Source organism: Ostrea edulis, chromosome 2, assembly GCF_947568905.1.
Source record: "Ostrea edulis chromosome 2, xbOstEdul1.1, whole genome shotgun sequence".
Taxonomy (NCBI): domain Eukaryota; kingdom Metazoa; phylum Mollusca; class Bivalvia; order Ostreida; family Ostreidae; genus Ostrea; species Ostrea edulis.
Window position 1 is genome coordinate 11,336,343 of NC_079165.1, and position 21,948 is coordinate 11,358,290.

A 21,948-nucleotide genomic window follows, 5' to 3' on the forward strand; every position below is an offset into this window, starting at 1 on the left:
TTATGTGTATAACATTCTCTTGTAAGGTATATATGAATTGTAAAGCACCTTTGAGCGTACATAGTGTATGAAAAGGGTTCTATATAAATATGGTATTATTATTATTATTATTAAATGATATACAACCAACCAACTTCACAAGCTAGTGAAATATTATTACCCATTCTTCATCGGTGCTACAGTTAGTGGTTTTACTGCACAAGTGCACAACCGGTGACAAAGAAAAAACTTTCTAAATCTTTTTCCATTAAGAACATTGTACTGGGCAATTTCTCAGGTATGAACATCATAAAGATAAGCATGAAGTCAAATAACATTTACATAATTAACAGTTTTGTTTTTGAAATTTCTGTTCTAATGACTTGTGAAATTACAGCAAGGACCGGATGTTTCGATTAAATGAGGATGAAGAGTACCATATTCATTAATTCATTAAAAAAGTTATGTGAAAAAATATGTCCCGGAAGCTACAATGAAGCACCTCAATTTCAAGGTCACCATGTCTAAAATGTCAAGGTAGCCATGTCTAAAACTTTTTTACCAAAGAAAAGGGTATTGTCACCAGAAATCCACATTATATAGATATATAATGTGTAGTTCGTGCCTTCGAATCCAGAAAGGGTTTTGATTTTTTTCTTCCTATTACTTTCTGCTAAAATTGCATTTTATAAAGCAAAATAAATGCGTGGCTGAGAAAACATGATACGCTCAGTAAATGGAATTTTTATTAAAATTACTTCGATCTTTGACTTGATAACTCTTGTTTACATTAACAGTTACTGTACTGAGAGAAGGAAAAGACAACATTGATAAAAAGAGGGATCATAAAAATATGTTTGAATTTGAGGCAAAATGCACTATATTAGTATTTCTTGAAGGTCATTGAAACTAAGTATGTCGTATAGGTTATGTGCGTGGGAGTTTATCATCAAAAACGAAAAAAATATATGGACAATCGGCGTTTGAAAATTAGACTACACGAGAGCGGTGCCCCTTTGGAAAATACCCTAAATTAACCATTGTTTTTGTATTTACAGATACATGTCTGTTTAATCAGAGTTAGCAAACAATGGATAATTAGAAAGCTTTTACCTTCATCGTAGAACGCCCGAGGCCAACACCTATGCAAAACACCTTTCCCATTTTTCTTATTGAATAAATCTGCTCCTCTCTTGACTGCCGCTGTCATCAATGAGAAATGCTGTCGTTCCGATGCCGAATGTAACACGGAATTCAAATCGCTCTGATCGCAAGTTGCACCTGCATTCAATAAGTGCTCCATAAACGTACATAAACATTTAGATGCGCGGTGTCTATACATATAACTGTAATGGCCGAGGTATTTCTCCATCGCCTTCTGTAGCACTGTCTTGCTAGATGCATCCATTCCCTCCAGGTCCGGATTGTTACTCATCAAAACTGCAATAGTACTCAATTTTGTTGGGTCATCTACAAAACAAACAATGCATTAGATAATATCTACACAATGCTGAAAGTTGGTATCAACATTCATTCTAATTTCACCAAAGAAAGGGTTCAGAAGTAGGAATTGAACAAATTTAATTAAGTGTCATTTCTCACAGAGCACGAACAGTGCTCAATCTCATAATTCCTATAAAGAATACAGTGGGATCAGGTGCCTAGGAGTAAGGATCTCCTATTGACCGGTAACACCCACCGTGTGTCGTTGACCGGTCATATCCGCCGTGATCCCCATATCTTGATCAGGTAAAGGAAGTAATCCGTAGTCAAAATTAGTATGTAAGAGCAACCTGACAATTGGTAGAAAACAACTCAGACATCACTTGATTTAATGACAGGTTGTACTTGTACAATATATCGTTATAGTGACCATATACACTAGCGGAAGACGAAATGGTTTTTGTAATATTACTACCTCCTTGCACTGTGATAATGTTCATCAGTTAAAATGCAGGCGACCGTGACCCTACTCGACGCTGCAGGCTTTCAAGATATCTTTTTTTAAAAGTGTACATACGGGGTACTTCTGCACCATAAGTTTTTGTAAATAATTACAAATCGATTGATTGATTGATTGATTGATTCAATATCATTTTCCGCCCCTCTCGAGAATATTTCACTCATATGGAAACGTCACCACTGCCGGTGAAGGGCTGCAAAATTTAGGCCTATGCTCAGCGCTTATAGTCATTGAGCAGGGAGAGATATTTGTTGCGCCACACCTGCTGTGACACGGGACCTCGGTTTTTGCGGTTTCACCCGAAGGACCGCCCCATTTAGTCGCCTCTTACGACCAGCAAGGGGGTACTGGGACCTATTCTAACTCGGATCCCGAACAAAAACAGATCAGCTGCACACCATACGGAACATACTGGAAAGTATGCAGGTTTCTCTAGAATGTTCCTCTGACGATAAACTTCGAATCCCGGCCGCAACAGTTGTTAAAAGATTTAGTGACAGCATAAGTCTAAATTTGAAGCCCTTGGTGACGTCTCCATATGAGTGAAACATTCTCGAGAGGGACTTAAAACAAGATAGTACAATCAATAAATCAATCGAGAAACCAAAATAATGAACTAATCATAAAAAAAACATGTATACTAATACCTATCGAAGATAAACTTGTCTTTCTTTTATTCCGTTAGTATAGTTTGCGAAATGCTGGCTTTAAACGAGACTACTGACACAAACGGAATCAAAATTAGATTGTTCAAAGGATTATAAAAGATACAAGTCGAACTGACACTTATCACAAACAGTGGTCTGGTGTTATATGAATATAATGTCGTAAAACCTGGTGAATCGAGTACTGAATGAAGAGCGCTCCGTCCTGTAGTTGTAGTCAGCTTTATATCTGCGCCTCTCTCCAGAAGTTTACTTATCACCTCTGTTGCATTCCTTTGGCAGAAAAAGGTTAGAGGTATTTCTCCTGAACTGTTTTCCCTGTTTAGATCAATGTCCTCATTTGTGGAAAGCATCAGTAGCATTACTCTTTGGTATAATTCCTTATCACATATACGAGACAAGTTCCAGAAATCCGAAAATAATGAATCGGTGATATAGATTGAACCTTTTTCCTGAAGTAATACTTCCAATAGTTCCACTTCTTCTACAATAATATGATCCTTATTGATGAATTGATATGATAAATGACAATGCTAAACTATACGCATTATAGCAGTATCCCAATTGATCAATACTTACAATAAGATTTTTCTTATGCACGATACTATATATTATTTACCTGACATGATGCATTTTTCATATGCGTTGACATTTTCTTTCCCTTTATGAAGAGGATTAACGCCCGCTTTCAACAATTTTCGGAAGTCGTCTGCGTTTACATGACTGGCGAGATTCAACGGCGAATCACCGTATTCATCTTCCACATCCGGGTCCTCAGTCATGGAGAGTAAAGTATCCATTATTGTTGTAGGTTTTTGGTGTGAAAACATGCGTCGGTCTGGGAAAGGTAATTCAATTTTTCGGGCTGTAAAAATGACGTTTGAAATATTTCATACATAATTGAGTCTGCTTGATAACTTAAATAAGATCCCAAAAACATAATAATCATGGTTTAGATGGATGGCGTGCATAGAGCACGCATATATACATTTACTCTCAGCTTGTAAGCAATGCATAAAATATAAATGGTAAGCCTCACATGTAAATTTTACTGAAAAACCTACATATTCATTATGTTTACTTATTATTATTACTGTTAAGCAGTCTCGTATGGTAATAAAGGACAGATAAATGTGCTGTTTCTGTCTTTGTTTCATTATTGATATTTGTTTTTGAAGTTTCTGCTATCAATATTTCTGACCGGTCAACAGGGGATGCTTACTCCTCCTAGGCACCTGATCCCACCTCTGGTGTGTCCAGGGGTCCGTGTTTGCCCAACTATCTATTTTGTATTGCTTATAGGAATTATGAGATTGATCACTGTTCGTTATCTTCACCTTACATCAATGAAATGTTTCTGTTATGAATTAGTTTGTAATCAGTGTTTCTGTTATCAATGTTCTCGTTTATGAAAATGTGAAGATAACGAACAGTGATTAATCTCATAACTCCTACAAGGAATACAAAGTTAAGAGTTGGGAAACACAAACTTTTGGACATACAAGAGGTGGGATTAGTTGTCTAGGAGGAGTAAGCATCCCATGTTGACCAGTCACACCCACAGTGAGCCCTCTATCCTGATCAAGTAGACGGAGTTATCCGTAGATAAAATCAGTATACAAAGAACAGTCAAACAATTGGTATGAAACACATTAGATACGTGTATAAATTAGATCATTGTAAAGACCATAGACTTTGCAAAATGCTGATTTTAATTAAGAGTGTTGAAACTCTGGTAACATCAACTTACGAGTATTTCTCATTAAACTACCTCGCTTTAAAAATCAATCAACAAAATTTGCTTTCGATTATGGAATCCTTTAAGAGACATGTTTATATCTCTTGATGAGTCGGTTCTGCGTATGATCAGTTTTTTAATCGATACAGGCTACTGACTAATAAGTTGATGTTACCAGGGCTTTCAACAGTCTCGTTTTAACTAAGAATTTCGCATAGGGGTACTACGGTCAATATAACGATCTAGTTGCTGTCTGATGTGTTTCATACCAGTTGTTAGGCCGTTCTTGTTACACTGATTATAACGACGAATTACACCGTTTACCTGATCAAGCTCTTCCTAAACACCTGATCCCACCTCTAGTATATATAAAGTTCCGTGTTTGTTTAACTCTCTAATTTGTATTCCTTATAGAAGTTACCAGATTGATCACTGTTCGTCATCTTCACCTTTCATTTAATTTAAAAAGTTCTGTTGTAAGTGTTTCTTTTATCAAATCTGCAAAGGTCTTTGTTATGAAAGTCCCATGGGGATCGGGTTAGAATATGTCCTCAGTACCCCTTGTCGTAAGAGGCGACTAAATGGACCGTCCTCCGGATGAGACCGCAAAAACCGAGGTTCCGTGCCCCAGGTATGGCACGATAATGATCCTCCTGCTCATAGTATACATGTCCAAGATCTAATCCAATTTCGATATTATCGATAGCGACATTAAGACAACGATATCGTATCGAAGGTTGTAAGCGCCGAGCATAGGTCTAAATTTTGCAGCCCTTCACCGATAAAGGTGAAGTCTCCATATGAGTGAAAAATACTCAAACAATAATCAACCAACCAACTTTATGCTATGTTCCAAATATTATTAGCTAGCTAACCAAAATGATCAGTTTGTGTTCAGTATACGTCGTTCCATGGGGCCAGTTTTCATTTTCTATATATATAGAATTTATATCCCCTGTCCTATTCAAAGCATGTTAATGCAGGTACTGAAAAATTAGTTGTTTTCAAATGAATGATTTAAAAACGATATGAAATTAAAATATTATTAGCATTACCTTCCGCAAATCCAGTTTTGAAATTCGATGAAGATATTTCTGAAAATTGACATTATGCAGAAGAGATTTAAACAAACCTTTTAAGATATATCGATGTAGTGGAGTTTGTTGGTTTTTGCCCCGATGATTGATATCTGCGCCTTTTCTGACCAGAAAATCCACAACTTCCTGAAGTCCATTGTCCACGGCCATGTGTAAGAGAGAGTCCTCTCCCTTTTCGTAGTCGTTGTACTTCGCCCCATGATTAATCAGCGCTGTGGTTAACTCTAGGATCTTCACTTCGTCCCTGTTCTTCTTTGATAAGTCAACAACGATTTCCAGAGGTCGTCTGCCCGAGATGTCAGCAATGTTTGCATCTGCACCGGCTGTCAGCAGACACCTTACGATGGCAATAACTTCATCTATATGAGAATGATATTCAGAAACATCACTGTTTTTACTGCACCGACTCTCAATGTATTTTTTAAAAGAATTTATTGAGCACCTAGTAGTAAAATGCTAGTATCCAAACAAACAAGAAAACATGAACATATATCCCCACGTGGTGCAGAATTGAAAAGGGTTATACACATACATCATTTAATTGATAATAGTGCCAAACCAATTCAAGATATTGAACAGACAGTATCGTCCTATGTCTAAAGTGGGCTGACCCTTGGCCTTTCACCATGTGACTTAAAAATAAATTGGGGTCACCTACGCCATAGGATGTATCAGTGTACCAAGTTTGGTGTCAATCAAGCAACTGATTCTTGAAATGTAGAGGACACTATATTATGTCCAGTTTGACCCTTCACCTTTGACCATGGGAACCCAAAATTAATAGGGGTCATTTATTCCTCATGATGTACCAGTGTACCAAGTTTGACGTCTGTTGAGTCAAGCGTTCTCAAGATATTGAGTGGACAGTATATTCATGTCTAGTTTGACCCTTGACCTTTTTCCATGTGACCCCAAAATTAATAGGAGTAATATACTCCATAGGTTTTACCAGTCTTCCAAGTTTGATGTCTGTCAAGCAAAAGGTTCTAAGATATTGAGTGGACAATATATCCCTATGTCCAATTTGACTCTTAACCTTTAACCATGTAAGCTTAAAATATATAGGGATAATCTACTCCTTAGGATGTACCAGTGTATCAAGTTTGATGTGTGTGAAGCAAAGGATCCTCAATATATTCAGTGGACAGTGTATTTATATGTCCAAAGTGGATTGACCCTTGACCTGGAAATTAATAGGGATCATCTTCTACTCGTAACCAACCAACACATGAAATATCATAACGATCAAGTGAATGGTTCTTAAAAATATTGAGCGGACATGTGGTCTACCCGGACCAAACAAGTGCAAAATAATTAACCCCCCCCCCTTCTTCTTTGAAAGGAGGCATAAGGAATTGCTCACATAATCTCAAATATAGTCACATGGATTTAGAGATATGTTTTAAATGCGTTTCCGTACTTCGGAAAAACGTAAATACTGAACGTTACAATGACATTAATTGGCCTCCATACTTTTACCCTTACAGAAAAAATACAATCGTAATGTGTACACGCTTTGTCACTTCATCTTGTCAGATCTTTCTCTCTGTGGCTTTACATGAGTTTTATGGGTCTGGGAATATGCGATTACTTTTAAGTGTTAACTTTCCTTTTGCAGTAAACGGCAAATGTGAATATCCATATGATTGTAGAATAATCCGAAAGCGAAAACACAACAAACTGGACGTGCGTGCTTTGTCTCATTCAAGTAGATTCCCGCAGAAATAGTCACATGATTTAGGCTTTTACACACATTTGATGAGTCCTCGACGGGGAGTATGAGTCGGTCATAATAGACCCATACCATTTTCAAATATTGACCATGTTTTATCAAAGTGAGATATTTACTTTCTTTACTGTAAAATATTTACTTACACTAACATTTGTTTCGTGTTTAAGGATTAATCTATATATATTTATACACACGTCACATGTTTAATAAACAAGTACAATCGCCCGTGACACTTAATTTGCTTATATCATGTATTCATGCTCACTATATATAGTTTCTTTAAATGTATTGATTGATTATATATTGTTTAAAGTCCCTCTCGAGAATATTTCACTCATATGAAGACGTCACCACTGCCGGTGAAGGGCTGCAAATTTAGGACTGTGCTCGGTGCTTATGGCAATTGAGCAAGAAGGAATCTTTATCGTGACACACCTGCTGTGACACAGCATCTCGGTTTTTGCGGTCTCATCCAAAGGACCGCCCCATTTAGTCATCTCTTAAGACAAGCAAGGAATACTGAGGACCTATTCTATTTATATATATCTTGGGGTCAATGTTTGCTAAACTCTCTTGTATTGCTTATGAAAGGTGAAGATAACGAACAGTGATCAAAGCAAGGTGAAGAATCGAATCAATCTCATTAACTCCTATAAGCAATACAAAATAGAGAGTTTGGCAAGAAAACCTGGACACATTAGAGGTGGGATCAGGTGCATAGGACGAGTAAGCATCCCCTGTCGACCGGTCACACCCGCTATGAGCCTTATATCCTGATCAGGTAAACGGAGTTATTCGTAGTCAAAAGCAGTGTGCCAAAAGCGCCTAACAATTGGCATGAAACACGTCAGGCAACATTTGATCCAATGAAATGTTGTATTGACGAACTAGATCGTTTTAACGACATAGAATTTCCGAAATGCTGACTTCAATCGAGACTGTTGAAGCCCCTGTAGCATCACATCGTTTGTCAGTAACTTGCGTCGATTAAAAAACTGACTATACGTTGAACATGCTCTTGCGTATTGAATCAGTTTAGATATATAAACACCATGTGCAGGTTATAATGGAATATTGCTACATAGATATCGGAAGTTGACGATGGAGAAGCTGAAATCATCCCGTTTGTCATATAGTGGAGTTGTCAGTTTGCCGTTAATGTCTACTTTCAATGAATTATCTCAGTATGAAGTAGAAGTGGACGACTCTGTGGTGTCTTTTATTTCGAACTCACAGGGATATATCGAATCGACATATGAAAGTTATTATTGTTAATAGACAAAACGTCGTCGATATATCTAAATGTCGAATTGAAGGCCACAGCAAGAGATTTTTCTTCTCACGTACAAGTTTCTGAATGAATTATGCACCATATGAATATAGAAACAGGTCAGCTAACAAAAGAGCACAATTCGTGTCCATGGGAATTCCAATAGACTGTTGGAAGACCTGATCACCAAAGACCACGAAGATATTGTCAATGAGGATCTCGGGCATATTTTTTATTTCAACTTCAGAGTACTTGTTCGTGGAATCAGAGTGGTGTTTAACAAAGTAATTTTTTTGGATGACTGAACACTAGATATGAATATTTCCACTTTCCATATTTGTTGAAGAAGGAACTGTCTATGATGTCAAAAAGTCTATTCTTTAATTTATTATGAGGAATGGTCGTGTAAAGTGTTGAAAAGTCATAGATTTTGATGTTAGTGATTTGGGAAGTTTTGCGATATCAAGTTTACTAAAAGGTTTTTAGAATTTTTTAGAATCCACATTTAGTTGACATCACTTCTGGAATATGTAGTCGCACAGTGAGTTTGAAGTTTCTCCTTCACAGCAGTTAATATTTTAGTGAATAGCATAGATAGGGACTTGGTAGAGCACTTACTGGATCCAGCAACGTATATTTGTTTGCAGGTTTTTTTTATGTAGTTTAGGAATCCAGTATAGGTACGGTAACTCATATTCATTCGACCTATTGACTGAGATATTAAATGTGTCTAAAACGGAAGCATGGTTTTGAAGAATTTCATCTTTTTAAAGGGCAGTTGGAGTATAAGTATGATTACAAAAAGTGGAATTAATGCGAAGTTAGTTTAAAATACAGTTCTAATAATGAGCCTAACAAACAAAGACAATGTTGTTACAAGCTTTGTTAGCTGGAACCAAAACATATTCTTCATGTAACCTATCTAAGTATTTTATCACTTCTGGTTAACTAATCACAGAAAGATAGATGGTACGTACTTTTGTTTTCAATATGTCCTATGCGGGATTTCAATATACCTCTTATGCTTTTAACTCATTCTGACAATGTATCAGGTTCTTTTTCATATTTAGCCCATCGTCTGGCATAATCTTCCACAGAATTGAAAATAGAGATGAAGTTCTCTTACCACTTGAAAGACCGAGGTTCGCTGTATTTAGGACCTTTTAGAATAAGTGATTTGAGGTCTTCATTTTCAATATATCAACATCGCCAGTAATTATAGGAGTTATGATATTGATCAATGTTTGTTATCTTCATTATTCCTTGGGGAATCCGGGTTAGAATAGGTCCTCAGTACCCTTTGCTTGTTGTAGAAGGCGACTAAATGGGGCGGCCCTTCGGATGAGACCGCAAAAACCGAGGTCCCGTGTCACAGCAGTTGTGGCACGATAAAGATCCGTCCATGCTCAATAGCCATAAGCGCCGAACATAAGCCTACATTTTGCAGCCCTTCACCGGCAGTGATGACGTCTCAATATGAGTGAAATATTCTCGAAAGGAACGTAAAACAACATTCAATCAATCAATCACCTTTCATTAGTTATATTTCTCTTTAATAAACCTGGTAAACAATGTATGCCATTACATTTACTCACAATCAGTACGTCATACTTACCCATATAAACAAATTCTCTTCGTACAGGTATACAGGTGGTTAAGCAGTGCATCAGTCCCGTATTACCATGTAAATCCGTTTTATTTACATCTGCACCAGCTTTAAGGAATATTTTAAGCAGTTGTATTCGCTCCGAATCGTAATCCGCTAAATAGTTGGTAAGAATAACAGAATGAGTTAACCTTTCTAGTTTATATTTTTACACTCTGTTGAATAATTGTGAATTGTCTAATATGCAATTTTCGGAACGTTTATATACTCGTATATTTCTAAATCAAAAGTTTTATATTTAACCCTTTTAAAACAACAAGGAATCAGATGCATCATTGAAAATTACCTGAAATATGTATGTTGAAGTTAGTTTGAATAATACACGTTGAACGTTTGGTTGCAATATACTACTTGTAGATTCCCACATTTATGTAACAATATTCCATTATCACCTGCATATGGTGTTTATATATCTCAACTGATTCGATATGCAAGAGCTTGTTCTGGGTATAGTCAGTTTTTAAATCGAGGTAAGCTACTGACAAACAAGTTGATGGTACAGGGATTTCAACAGTCTCGATTGAAGTCAGCATTTCGCAAATTCTATGGTCGTTATAACGATCTAGTTCGTCAATACAACCTCGCATTGGGTCAAATGCTGTCTGACGTGTTTCATACCGATTGTTAAGCCGTTCTTGGCACACTGATTTGACTGCGGATAACTCCGTTTACCTGATCAGGATATGGGGCTCACGGCGGGTGTGACCGGTCAACAGGGGATGCTTACTCCTCCTAGGCACCTGATCCTACCTCTGGTGTGTCCAGGGGTCCTTGTTTGCCCAACTATCTATTTTGTATTGCTTGTAGGAGTTATGAGATTGATCACTGTTCGTTATCTTCACCTTGCATACATAAGGAAAATAAACTAATGTGACTTATAGCACTAAAGTTTACTTACATGGGCGTTTCCCTTTCTTCTTGGTAAGGAACATTTGGGATCTTTCGGAATATAATGTAGATCTTCCACCTGAAACACAACGCACTCGATATTAAAGGATTTTTCATCATGAAATATAGATTTAATTCAATTGAATTTAAGAACAATTTTTGAATAATTGTGTGCATTACTTATGTTACATTTATTGATACCATATACAGTAAATTTAACTTGAAGGAAGTCACTTGGATCTCCAAATTAAATGTTCCTTATATAACATAAATGATTTCTTTCCGTATTAAAAATTAGATAATGTATTTACAAATGAAATGGTAATCCGTCATGCCGACAGTTGACCAATGACAAAATAAACAGTCGTTATTAATTTCAAAATTTAAAACTCATTATTGCTAGTGTGTTTATAATGGTAGTTTTTGTCCAGTGCAACAATTTAAGGGCAAAATTATGCATTCACTTTGTTTCTTCTCCTCATCGGCAATAACTGAAAACATAATGCACTGTATGAATGCAGGGGTGTATCCAAGAAATTTTGAAAGGGGGGGGGGGGGTTCTACCTTTAATTTTGATTTCCAAAGCCCCCCACTAAGGTCCGCTCTAAAATGCGTAACTTTTACCCTTTTTTAACAAAATTCTTCTACTGAAATCCCCCTGGATCCGCCACTGGAAATGAAAAACAGAAAAACTGCTATTTTGTTAACAGTGGCCTGATTTCCTGTACATTGTCAGGTGGTGTACAACCTTATTTCGGTAAAATGTTTTAAGTTTTTTTAGGCGCAAATTTTCAAGAACAGTCCCGGACCATTCGATATCTGACATATTGGACAGTTTTCAACTTATTACTTACTTTCAAGATTTTTGTCCTCACACAACATCTTCAACCAAAATAAAAACTTTTTTATGTTTATCCATTTGTTTGTACATATAGGAAACTGCTGATAAATCATTACAAAAAGCTAGTCCTAACAATGACTTCTATCTATCACAACACAGATTAAGAACATCGAAAATATCAGATGAATATCGTATTTAAAAATCTATCGATGCGTCAGATCGTTGGTCTCGGGAGGGGAGTGTCCTTCGTTGAATGAGATGTATATAAGAAATATAATTATAAATTTTCATAAAATGATAAATATGGGATTAGTCAAAACCATTATAAGTATAACTAACACAATTTTATGTTGATCATGTGTTAGTATTTAACGAATCACATCTTCTCGACTTGCCGGAAAGGCCCGAGAATGTGCGATTGGTTGTATGACATTGCCTTGCTTCGTTCTGGAAATTTCCATAAGGCTGATTCAAGATTAAAATCTTAAAATGTATTAAAGAAACGGACAGGTATATTTTATTTATTCAACAATTATCATAACTTATTTCTTCTATAAGGTCAAAATCAAGCATCGATGAACAATGCATTAACTTCATATCGTATTATCTTAAGTTGTCATTACAAACAAAAGAAAAAGAAAATCAGCTTAGATTCGCCACTTTACTCTCATTTTTGCTATTTCAGGGTAGTTTATCGAAAACGGAAGTAGATTTTTTAATTTATTTTACGATATTTACTAATCAAATAAGATTCTATTATAGCTTACGGACTTCACCTCATGGCTTCACTTCACATATCAAACAATATTAGAGGTGCAAGCAGCCACTCTGGAGCAAGCGTTTCGGGGTTATTTATCACATAACAGTACTTTTCTCAGCTTCATAACACGGGTTCGGAAAAACGAAATAAACTCGTAGAACAGATTTATAACTATGCAAATTATTCAATCATTCACACTCCATATAAACAAAACAACATGTCATCCTTTGAAATGTTAACATTGACGGTAAAAGACCTTGTTTTGTGTGTTTTATGAAGTGAAAACAATATCAAGATTCTTCAAACCGTGACTTGGCGACAACGTCAAATCGAATTGAAAGCATATATATGTATATATTCTGTAGTGCTCCAGTATCAGTTCCTGTTCTACCATCTTACAGAGTAAGACCTTAATAACTGTATATTGGAAAAGATACAGTAAGCACGATATTATGTTAAACTACCTTCTATACCACACGGTAATTGCAGATTTAAAAGAGTATGTAGAGCGGTACGTCCCGATTCCCCAACATGATTCACGTTCACTCCGGCGTTTAGTAGACACTCAGCAATAGTCAGTTTCCACCTTAACAGAGAATTAATCAAGGGAGAATTGGCTCCTTCAACACATTTGTTTGGATCAGCTTTCTGGGCGAGTAGTTCTAGGACATCCTGCGTATTTAGTACAGCCTTTTCCTCGATCATAGTGTTCAGCGGACTGTATCCTTTGTTGTTTAGAGCATTGATGTCAGAACCACTCTTTAGTAGAATGTCCAGAATCTCAGTCTTCCTCGCCACAGAACCTTTAAAACATTATACATGTACATAGATGATGCATTTCTATACGCTTAACTCGTAAGTTACTTATTCCGTATATATTAACGAGAGACCCATGGTCCACATCACTCATCTGTGTGACCATGGTCCTGCTGTTGTGGTTTTAAAGAGATTGTTTTTCAAATTATTTTCATAAAACATTTGACCTGCATATGGTGTTTATATCTCTCAACTGATTCGATACGCAAGAGCTTGCTCTGCGTATAGTCAGTTTTTAAATCGAGACAAGCTACTGCCAAACAAGTTGATGGTACAGGGGTTTCAAAAGTCTCCATTGAAGTCAGCATTGCGCAAATTCAATGGTCGTCACAACGAACTAAATCGTCAATACAACATATCATTGGGTCAAATACTGTCTAACGTGTTTCATACCGATTGTTAGGCCGTTCTTGGCACACTGATTTTGACTACGGATAACTCCGTTTACCTGATCAGGATATTGGGCTCATGGTGGGTGTGACCGGTTGACAGGGGATGCTTACTCCTACTAGGCACCTGATCCCACCCCTGGTGTTTCCAGGGGTCCGTGTTTCTATTTACTATCTATTTTGTATTGCTTATAGCAGTTATGACATTGATGACTGTTCGTTATCTTCGCCTTTCACCTAGTAGTGTAGCCCCAATGTAGTCCAAAAGGTTATATAACCGAACTTGAATTCCGAGAATATGGCGACACCTCAATGTCAAAATTTATGTTGTTCTGGAAAAGGCAAAGGTATCAAGATCAAAGATCATGGAAGAATATAAAAAGGCTTGCCATAGAAAAATCTATATATACCTCTACCTTGAATAGTTCAGGATATATTCAATTGGTTACAATGTAGGTTTAAAAAAAAAAGCAAGTCGAATTCAAAAGGTTACAAGGTTAAAAGATTAAGTGCATGAAAACAATTAGAATACACACAACGTGTAAACATTTGCATTTAGATATTATTAGTGTAGCCCTCCTACTTTTGAAAAGAATTTGTTATGATTTCCTATACCTTCCTATTTAAAGCTTTTATCTTCATTGTGACCCCACCCTACCCCCGGGGTACCTAAATGGAACAAATTTACATTTGGACTACTTAGATATGCTTGCCTATCAATATGACAGGCCATGCCCCTGCTGTTCTTCAGATAAAGATTTTTAGAGATATTTCTCTATAAATTCTGATGTAAAACTTTGATTTCCTATTCCGACTGCACCCTGCTTCCGAATGTTATGATTTGAATAAACTGGAATCTGCACTACTAGGGATGCTTGCATACTACTATGACTAATGATGGCCCTGTTGTTCTTTAGAAAATCCCTATCCATTCCCATGTATACCTTTGATCCCCTACTTCCGAAGGCCATAATTTAAACAAGCTGACATCCGCAATAACTGGAGATGCTTGCACATGAACATGACTAATTATAGCTCTGTTGTTCTTGAAAATATTCCCCCCATTTATCCGCATGTATAACCTTGATCCCATATTGTTGGCCAACCTACCTTGGAGCCATGATTTGAACACACTTGAATGTAAGGAAGCTTTTTTTTGTAAACTTTAACTTTTCTGACCCAGTAATCCCGTGGGGATCCGGGTTAGAATATGTCCTCAGTACCCCCTTGCCTTTCGTAAGAGGCGACTAAATGGGGTGGTCCTCCGGATGAGACCGCAAAAACCGATGTCCCGTGTCGCAGCAGGTGTGGCACGATAAAGATCCCTCCCTGCTCAATGGCCGTAAGCGCCGAGCATAGGCCTAAATTTTGCAGCCCTTCACCGGCAGTGGTGACGTCTCCATATGAGTGAAATATTCTCAAGAGGGACGTTAAACAATATTCAATCAATCAATCTGACCCAGTAGTTTTGTGATTGATTGTTTACTTCATATCCCGACGAGAGTTGTTGGACTGTTAGTCCCCGAGGGTCTCTACAGCCAAGTAGCTAAGTACTTCGTTACTAGCTTGAAAATACGGACGTATATTCAATTGCTGTGATAAAATTTAGAAATTCATTTCAAAATTAAGGATTGTCTCTCTCATGCATTGCTCTTACCCTTAGACGAATTTGACTCCACTTTTTGACACTCTGTTTTCCCCTAAATAGCGCTAACAAGTTTATCGTTATTTCGGATTTCAAACATATCGGTGAAGTATCACTGAGGATACATTATTTGTCGAAATGCGCATGTGATGCATCAAAATTCGTACCGTATAAGTTTTACATTTACTCATTTAGACATCGCCAGCTGTAGGTGAAGTACCACAAATTTAGACCTATGCTTAGCGCACAGTGCCTTAGGAGTGAGAGTTCTTTAACGTGTCAATGCCTTCCACGACATGAGACGTCTGTTGTAAGGTCTCACTTCTAAGTGTCTAATGTTTGATGAAGGAGCAATCACTACTTATTCTAACGTCTTAGATTTGACATTACACGCGTGGGGCTCGAACTCGCGACCACTCGATTACGAAGCAAAGGCTTTACAACTGAGTAACCTCGACCTCGTAGTAGTTCGTGAGATTTTTGAATGACCCCACGTTATTTGTATTATATCCCTTTTGGAAGAAGTATCATGGCCCTTTATTTGAATAAACTTGAATCCCTTTTACCTAAGAATAATTTGTCTCAATTTTGAATGAAATTCGCCCAGCTGTTCTTAAAAAGATTTTGAAAACATGCCATAAATCTTACACTAATTCTTAAGTATCTCCCTTGAAAAGGATGTGTCTTTCATTTGAACAAACATGATAAGTTTGCCTTATTAGTGGCCCATTAGATCTTGAAAATTAAAAAATGTGAAAAGTTTACGGACGGCAGAGAGACACTGGAGAAAATATGATCAGAAAAGTCCACTTGAGTTTTCAGCTCTGGTGAGTGAAAATGAAAATGAAATTTAAAGTAAATTGATCTGTATGATATCCAATTGGAGAACACATACAGAAATGGTGTAGAGTGGTGTTTCCTTCATTGTCTTTAATCGATGGATCTGCTCCAATGTTTAGCAGGTGCTGGGTTAGATTGCGGTCTTTGTTCACTACTAACATTAAGCTAGTAGTCCCGTCACAATTCTGTATGTTTGGATTAAAATCTTTATTCAACATTTTCGACGTTAACTCGAAGTAACGTTCCTTGATCGAGAGATGTACTGGGGTGTCTCCACAGTCGGTCTGGCTGTTCACGGATGCACCGGCCTTTAGAAGACACTGAAATATTTCTGTGGTAGAGTCCCCATATATTTGTATATCATTTGAAGACACGCTACAAAATACATCTACGTCGATATCCTCGTCACTGTCAATTGGCTGTAGTAGTAACACCGCATCTAAAATCATTGTAATACAGGAAATGCGATATTAAATCTTACAGAATACCAAAACATTATTTTTACTGCTAACATTTATTACATAAGTACTATTCTTTGAAATTTTGTATTTCATTGCTTACTGGAATTTTGCGAAGAGGCTTACTTTTACAATCGACGGCTGATTTTTACAACTTAAAGGGGTCAACTCTAAATATGAAAAAAAATGGGAGTGGTATTTGCAAAATTCAAAGAATTTACCGCATTCAATTATTGTATATATTGTTTAACGTCCCACTCGATAATTTTTCACTCGTATGGTGTAATATATATATATATATATATATATATATATATATATATATCTTTATGATAAGTTTTCACATCTACAAGAGTTATTTTTCCTGATAATGTGAATTAGTTATCATTCTTTTTTAAAAGAGTTAATGTTCCTTACTTCCCGTTTACTTGTTTTGGGTGTAACCCACACCACTCATCGTTCACTCTGAGCTCCTCAGAATTTCATTCGTTAGCAGGCACACAGTGTAAGTACATTGTGATATTTGTGCATATTTATTGTTATTTATATCATTACAATTCTTATTATTTGCTATAATGAGGAATTTAGTCTGAATCAGTAATTTTGTCATTCACTCTTAAAAGTATGGAAAACCGTTATTATCATAAACTTTATATGTGTAAAAGTACGGTTCTAACAATATTTCTATGGAAATCTATTTGTGTTATAAATGCATATTTGGACTTATATTGTTACTTTTTGATAGTTCTTCAGACTTTATTATTATAATTGCCAATTTGTCATATGTTTTATGGTATCCAATAGCTATTATATATGTTCTGTGAATTAATTAGTAAATAGAATGTTTCTTTGTTTCAGTCTTATACCACACACGCACACATGTACATCGTTTAGAACTAGCACCACTTCGAAAGGAATAAAGTCTACTGAATCTCACTGACATCTTTTTGAAGTTATATACATGTACAGTATCATGGTTACACTATCTGCGAACGAATGGACAGAATATATTTGGTCCGGCAGCTCAGTAGTAGAGTGCTGGCTTCGTAACCGGGAAGTCGTGAATTCAAGCTACGCTCGTGCCATGGCCCAATATTGTTTAACATCTCTCTCGAGAATTTTCCAATCATTTTACAAACCTAAGACGTCATAATAGGTAGTGATTGCTACTTTGCCAAACGCTCGGTATTTAGAAGTGAGAATCCCGGGTCGTTCAGGTGTGACCTTAAAACCGTAGTGCGATATGCGTTGGTACGATAAAGAACCCTCACTACCAAAGCGCCGAGCGCTATATATAGGCCGGATTTACATTTGTGGCACTTAACCTACAGATAGTGATCTCTCAATATGAGTGACAAATCCAGGAAGGGACGTAAAAGCAACCAATCAATCATATGAAGACGTCACCATTGCCGGTGAAGGGCTGCAATATGTAGGCCCATGCTCGGTGCTTACGGCCTTTGAGCAGTGATGGATCTTTATCGTGCCACACTTTTTGTCTTACAGGGCCTCGGTTTTTCCAGTCTTATCGGAAGGATCGTCCCATTTGGTCGTCTCTTACGACAAGCAAGGAGTATTGAGGACCTATTCTAATCCGTTTATCTACCGGGTACGGCATTTCTAAAAACCAAGCACATGTCAAATGCCTATATCGATTATGTATAGAAAGTATACTAGGGAATAATAGATTTTAGGGGGCCAATTTTTATAAGTCAATGATTTATCACAAACATTTTTGATTCTACTGTTTATATTAATTGATATACATGTACATGTATACAATTACACATCATGTATTGGTTGTCTTCACATTTAGACCTCGAGATTCAACACAAAAGAGAGGGAAACAAGGACGTAATATTTTTTTGTAAATGAGAGGGAGGGGCTATGGAAAAATATATCGACAAGCCTACTCCCCTAAACGTTTTGGTCTAGTATAGAGCTGCGATTCAAAAGTATGTGTGTGTGTGTGTGTGTGTGGGGGGGGGGGGGGTTGCTCTGTTCCGGGGGGAGGGGGGAGAATCCTAAGATGTGATATATATAGAACTTTTAAGGTTTGAGGGCTGATGACACATTATTTAGAAATATCAGGATAACTTGAGTTCGCCTGCTTACATTGAGCGTGCTGTGGTACAATTATGATATACAGTAAAACTTAAAACCACTCTTTCATTTTATGGGTCCCTTTATGCATTTCTCAGCTCGTCATTCGCAGTTAATTAAAACGAGTAGTGCATTTCGAAAGTGTTGAACAAATGTAGAAGGAATAAGGGTTTCTAAAAAGTTTACAATACTCTATTAATAAATATAATGATCGGTTTGGTGTTTTTACGGAAGCAGCCTGTATATATTTCGGTCCATTTTCTGTAGTTGGAGTTGATCCCTTTGAATTGTAAAATTCAGCCGTCGATTGTAAAAGTAAGCCTCTTCGTAAAACTCCAGTGACTAGGAATATTCACATGGGAATATTATATAAATATTGCATGTAGATAAGGGTAACATTGAAAATGTTCACCCCAAGAAAACCATTGTCAACTGAAGCGTAGCCGAGGTTGACAGTGGTTTCTCAAGAGGTGAACATTTTCAATGTTACCCTCAACTACATGCAATATTTGTTTTATTATACTGAATGTTATATAAACGACGCGGGTGTCCGCGTGTATTACAAACGCTCAAACGACGTCGTCTAACAATCTACGGCGAACCGTACGCGCATAAATTTGACGCATGTGATATTTTCTTATAATATCACCCGTTGTCTAGTATTGTTACCCGTTGCTAGATACTATCACCCCAGAGCGCGTGGTTTCTGTTCTCAGAGGGTATTCAAATGCTTCTCGACCAATCAGATTCAAATATTTTACATGAAAATATAATAATATATCAATATTGCATGCAGTTGTGGGTAACACTGAACATTTTCACCCCTAGAAAACCATTGTCAATCGAGGCCTACACGTTTTATTACACTGAATATTATATAAACAACAAAGCAGAAAAGCTTATGTCTATTGACATTTGATCAATCACTCATGCGATGTTGTGTATCAATTGTGTATTCATGTATAAGAAATGCTTAAACGAATCGTCTAACAATATACGGCGAACCGTACGCGCATAAATTTGACGCATAATGCGATAATTGTAATAATATCACTCATTATCAAGTAATGTTACTTCTTGCTAGATAATATAATCCTGGAGCGAGTGCATTCGTTTCTTAGAGGGAAAAATTATGATTTTAAATGTTTCTTGGCCAATCAGATTCCAGTATTTTACATTAAAGTATAGTAACATAATATGATATAATTTGAAAATAAAAATGTATGGTCAATGTAATCATCTTATTAGCAAATACGACTTGTCATTAGTTTGAATGATGTGCGACGTGTTTCATACCAATTGTTGGGACGTTCTTCTACATCATCATTTTCCCATAGCTTTGTAGGAATATTTCATTAACACCTGCATAAGGTGTTTATGTCTCAAATGATTCGATGTGCGAGAGCATGTTCTCCGTATGTTCAATTTTAAAATCCAGTAGGCTACTTACAAAGAAGTAGATATTACAGGATTTCCTACATTCTAGTTTAAAGTCAGCATTTTCCAAATTCTAATGTCGTTATAATGATTAGTAAAGATAACAAACTTTGATTAATCTCATAAATCCTACGCAGAATAAAAAAAAATTAATGTACAACCTGTCATTACGTTGAATGCTATCTGAAGTGTTTCATATCAATTGTTTACCTGGTCAAGATATAGGACTCATAGTGGGTGTGATAAGTCAACAGAGTATGCTTACTCCTCTTAGGCATCCGAATCCACCTCTGGTGTATACAAGGGTCCACGGTTGCCTTATTCGTAATTTTGTGTTCTTTATGTAAAACTTATACGGTACCAATTTTGATGCACCAGATGCGCATTTCGACAAATAATGTCTCTTCAGTGATGCTCAACCGAAATGTTTGAAATCCGAGATAACTATGAAGTTTTAGAGCTAAATATAGCCAAACACAGTGTGCCAAAAAAGTGGAGCCAAATTCGTCCAAGGATAAGAGCTATGCATGAGGGAAATAATCCTTAATTTTGAAATGAATTTCTAAATTTTTATAACAGCAATTAAATATACATCCGTATAGGATTTATGAGATTGATCACTGTTCGTTATCGTTACTTTTACATTGATGTGACTATGGAATACTCCGTTTAATAGGTCTCGAGGTAAGTGTGACCGGTCATCTGGGATGTTTACTCCTCCTGAACACCTGATCCCATCTCTGGTATTTCCAGGGGTACATGTTTTGGTATTGCCCTCAATTTTGCATTCTTTATAGAATTTATGAGATTGATCACTGTTATTTTCATTTTTCCAATTATCGTACTTTTGGAAAAAAGTTTTACGGAAAATAAATTGTTTACCTCTGATGCATTCGTGTAAAGCTGTTGATCTGTTTCTTCCGGGATGATTAACATTTGCTCCATGTGTTAGTAAGAAATCCACGAGATCATACGATTGCATTCTGACTGCCTGAACCAGAGGTGAATCGCTCCCTTCCTCATCGTGATTGACTGAGGTTCCATTTTCAATCAGAAACTGTGCTAGGCTCACTGGTACTCCTTTGCTGTATGTTGTGTATCCATCGTCATTGAAAAGTCTGTTTAGTAAAGACTGTCTCTCTCCAGTTCCCCCTGTATCAAGAAACACATGAAAGGTGAAGATAATGAATGTGATCAATCTCGTAACTTCATTTCGGATCATGTTTCTCTCACATTCCTTCTTTTTAGACTTTTAGACTTATTTATTTTATCAAGTCGGTAAAATATAGATAAGAAAGAAATATCTGGGTTGTTTTTACATTGGATGATAACTGAAAAATTGTTGAGTGTGGTGGATAACATCAATCAATGAATTTACATTGGATGATTGCGTGGGATAAGACGATTATTTTAGAGAGTACATCATTTTCAATTATATATATATATATATATATATATATATATATATATATATAAAGCACAAACAAACAATTATAACACCCAACCTTACGTTTACCCCTAGGATATAAACGATACATGTGATAATCAATTAATTAATATATAAAGCACTAAATAATCACAACTAGGTACTGAAAATTTTCGCCCCAGCCCGGGGTCGAACCAGCGACGTACAGCACCCACCGCCTAGCAAGATTGTCAAA

The 21,948-nt window shown here is 36.6% G+C and overlaps 1 protein-coding gene across 1 annotated transcript in view; it reads right to left on the reverse strand.

The window, feature by feature from the left end:
• The window catches only part of LOC125678557 (uncharacterized), a 213,387-nt gene that overhangs the window by 17,535 nt on the left and 173,904 nt on the right, over positions 1–21,948 (reverse strand). Inside the window, exons 13-21 of the mRNA XM_056156094.1 lie at positions 21,170–21,439; positions 16,345–16,728; positions 13,064–13,402; positions 11,009–11,077; positions 10,060–10,206; positions 5,478–5,801; positions 3,227–3,472; positions 2,777–3,091; positions 1,093–1,449 (exon numbers count right to left, since the gene is read on the reverse strand). Coding sequence (XP_056012069.1) covers positions 1,093–1,449; positions 2,777–3,091; positions 3,227–3,472; positions 5,478–5,801; positions 10,060–10,206; positions 11,009–11,077; positions 13,064–13,402; positions 16,345–16,728; positions 21,170–21,439 — 2,451 coding nt within the window. The remainder of the gene's footprint in view (positions 1–1,092; positions 1,450–2,776; positions 3,092–3,226; positions 3,473–5,477; positions 5,802–10,059; positions 10,207–11,008; positions 11,078–13,063; positions 13,403–16,344; positions 16,729–21,169; positions 21,440–21,948) is intronic.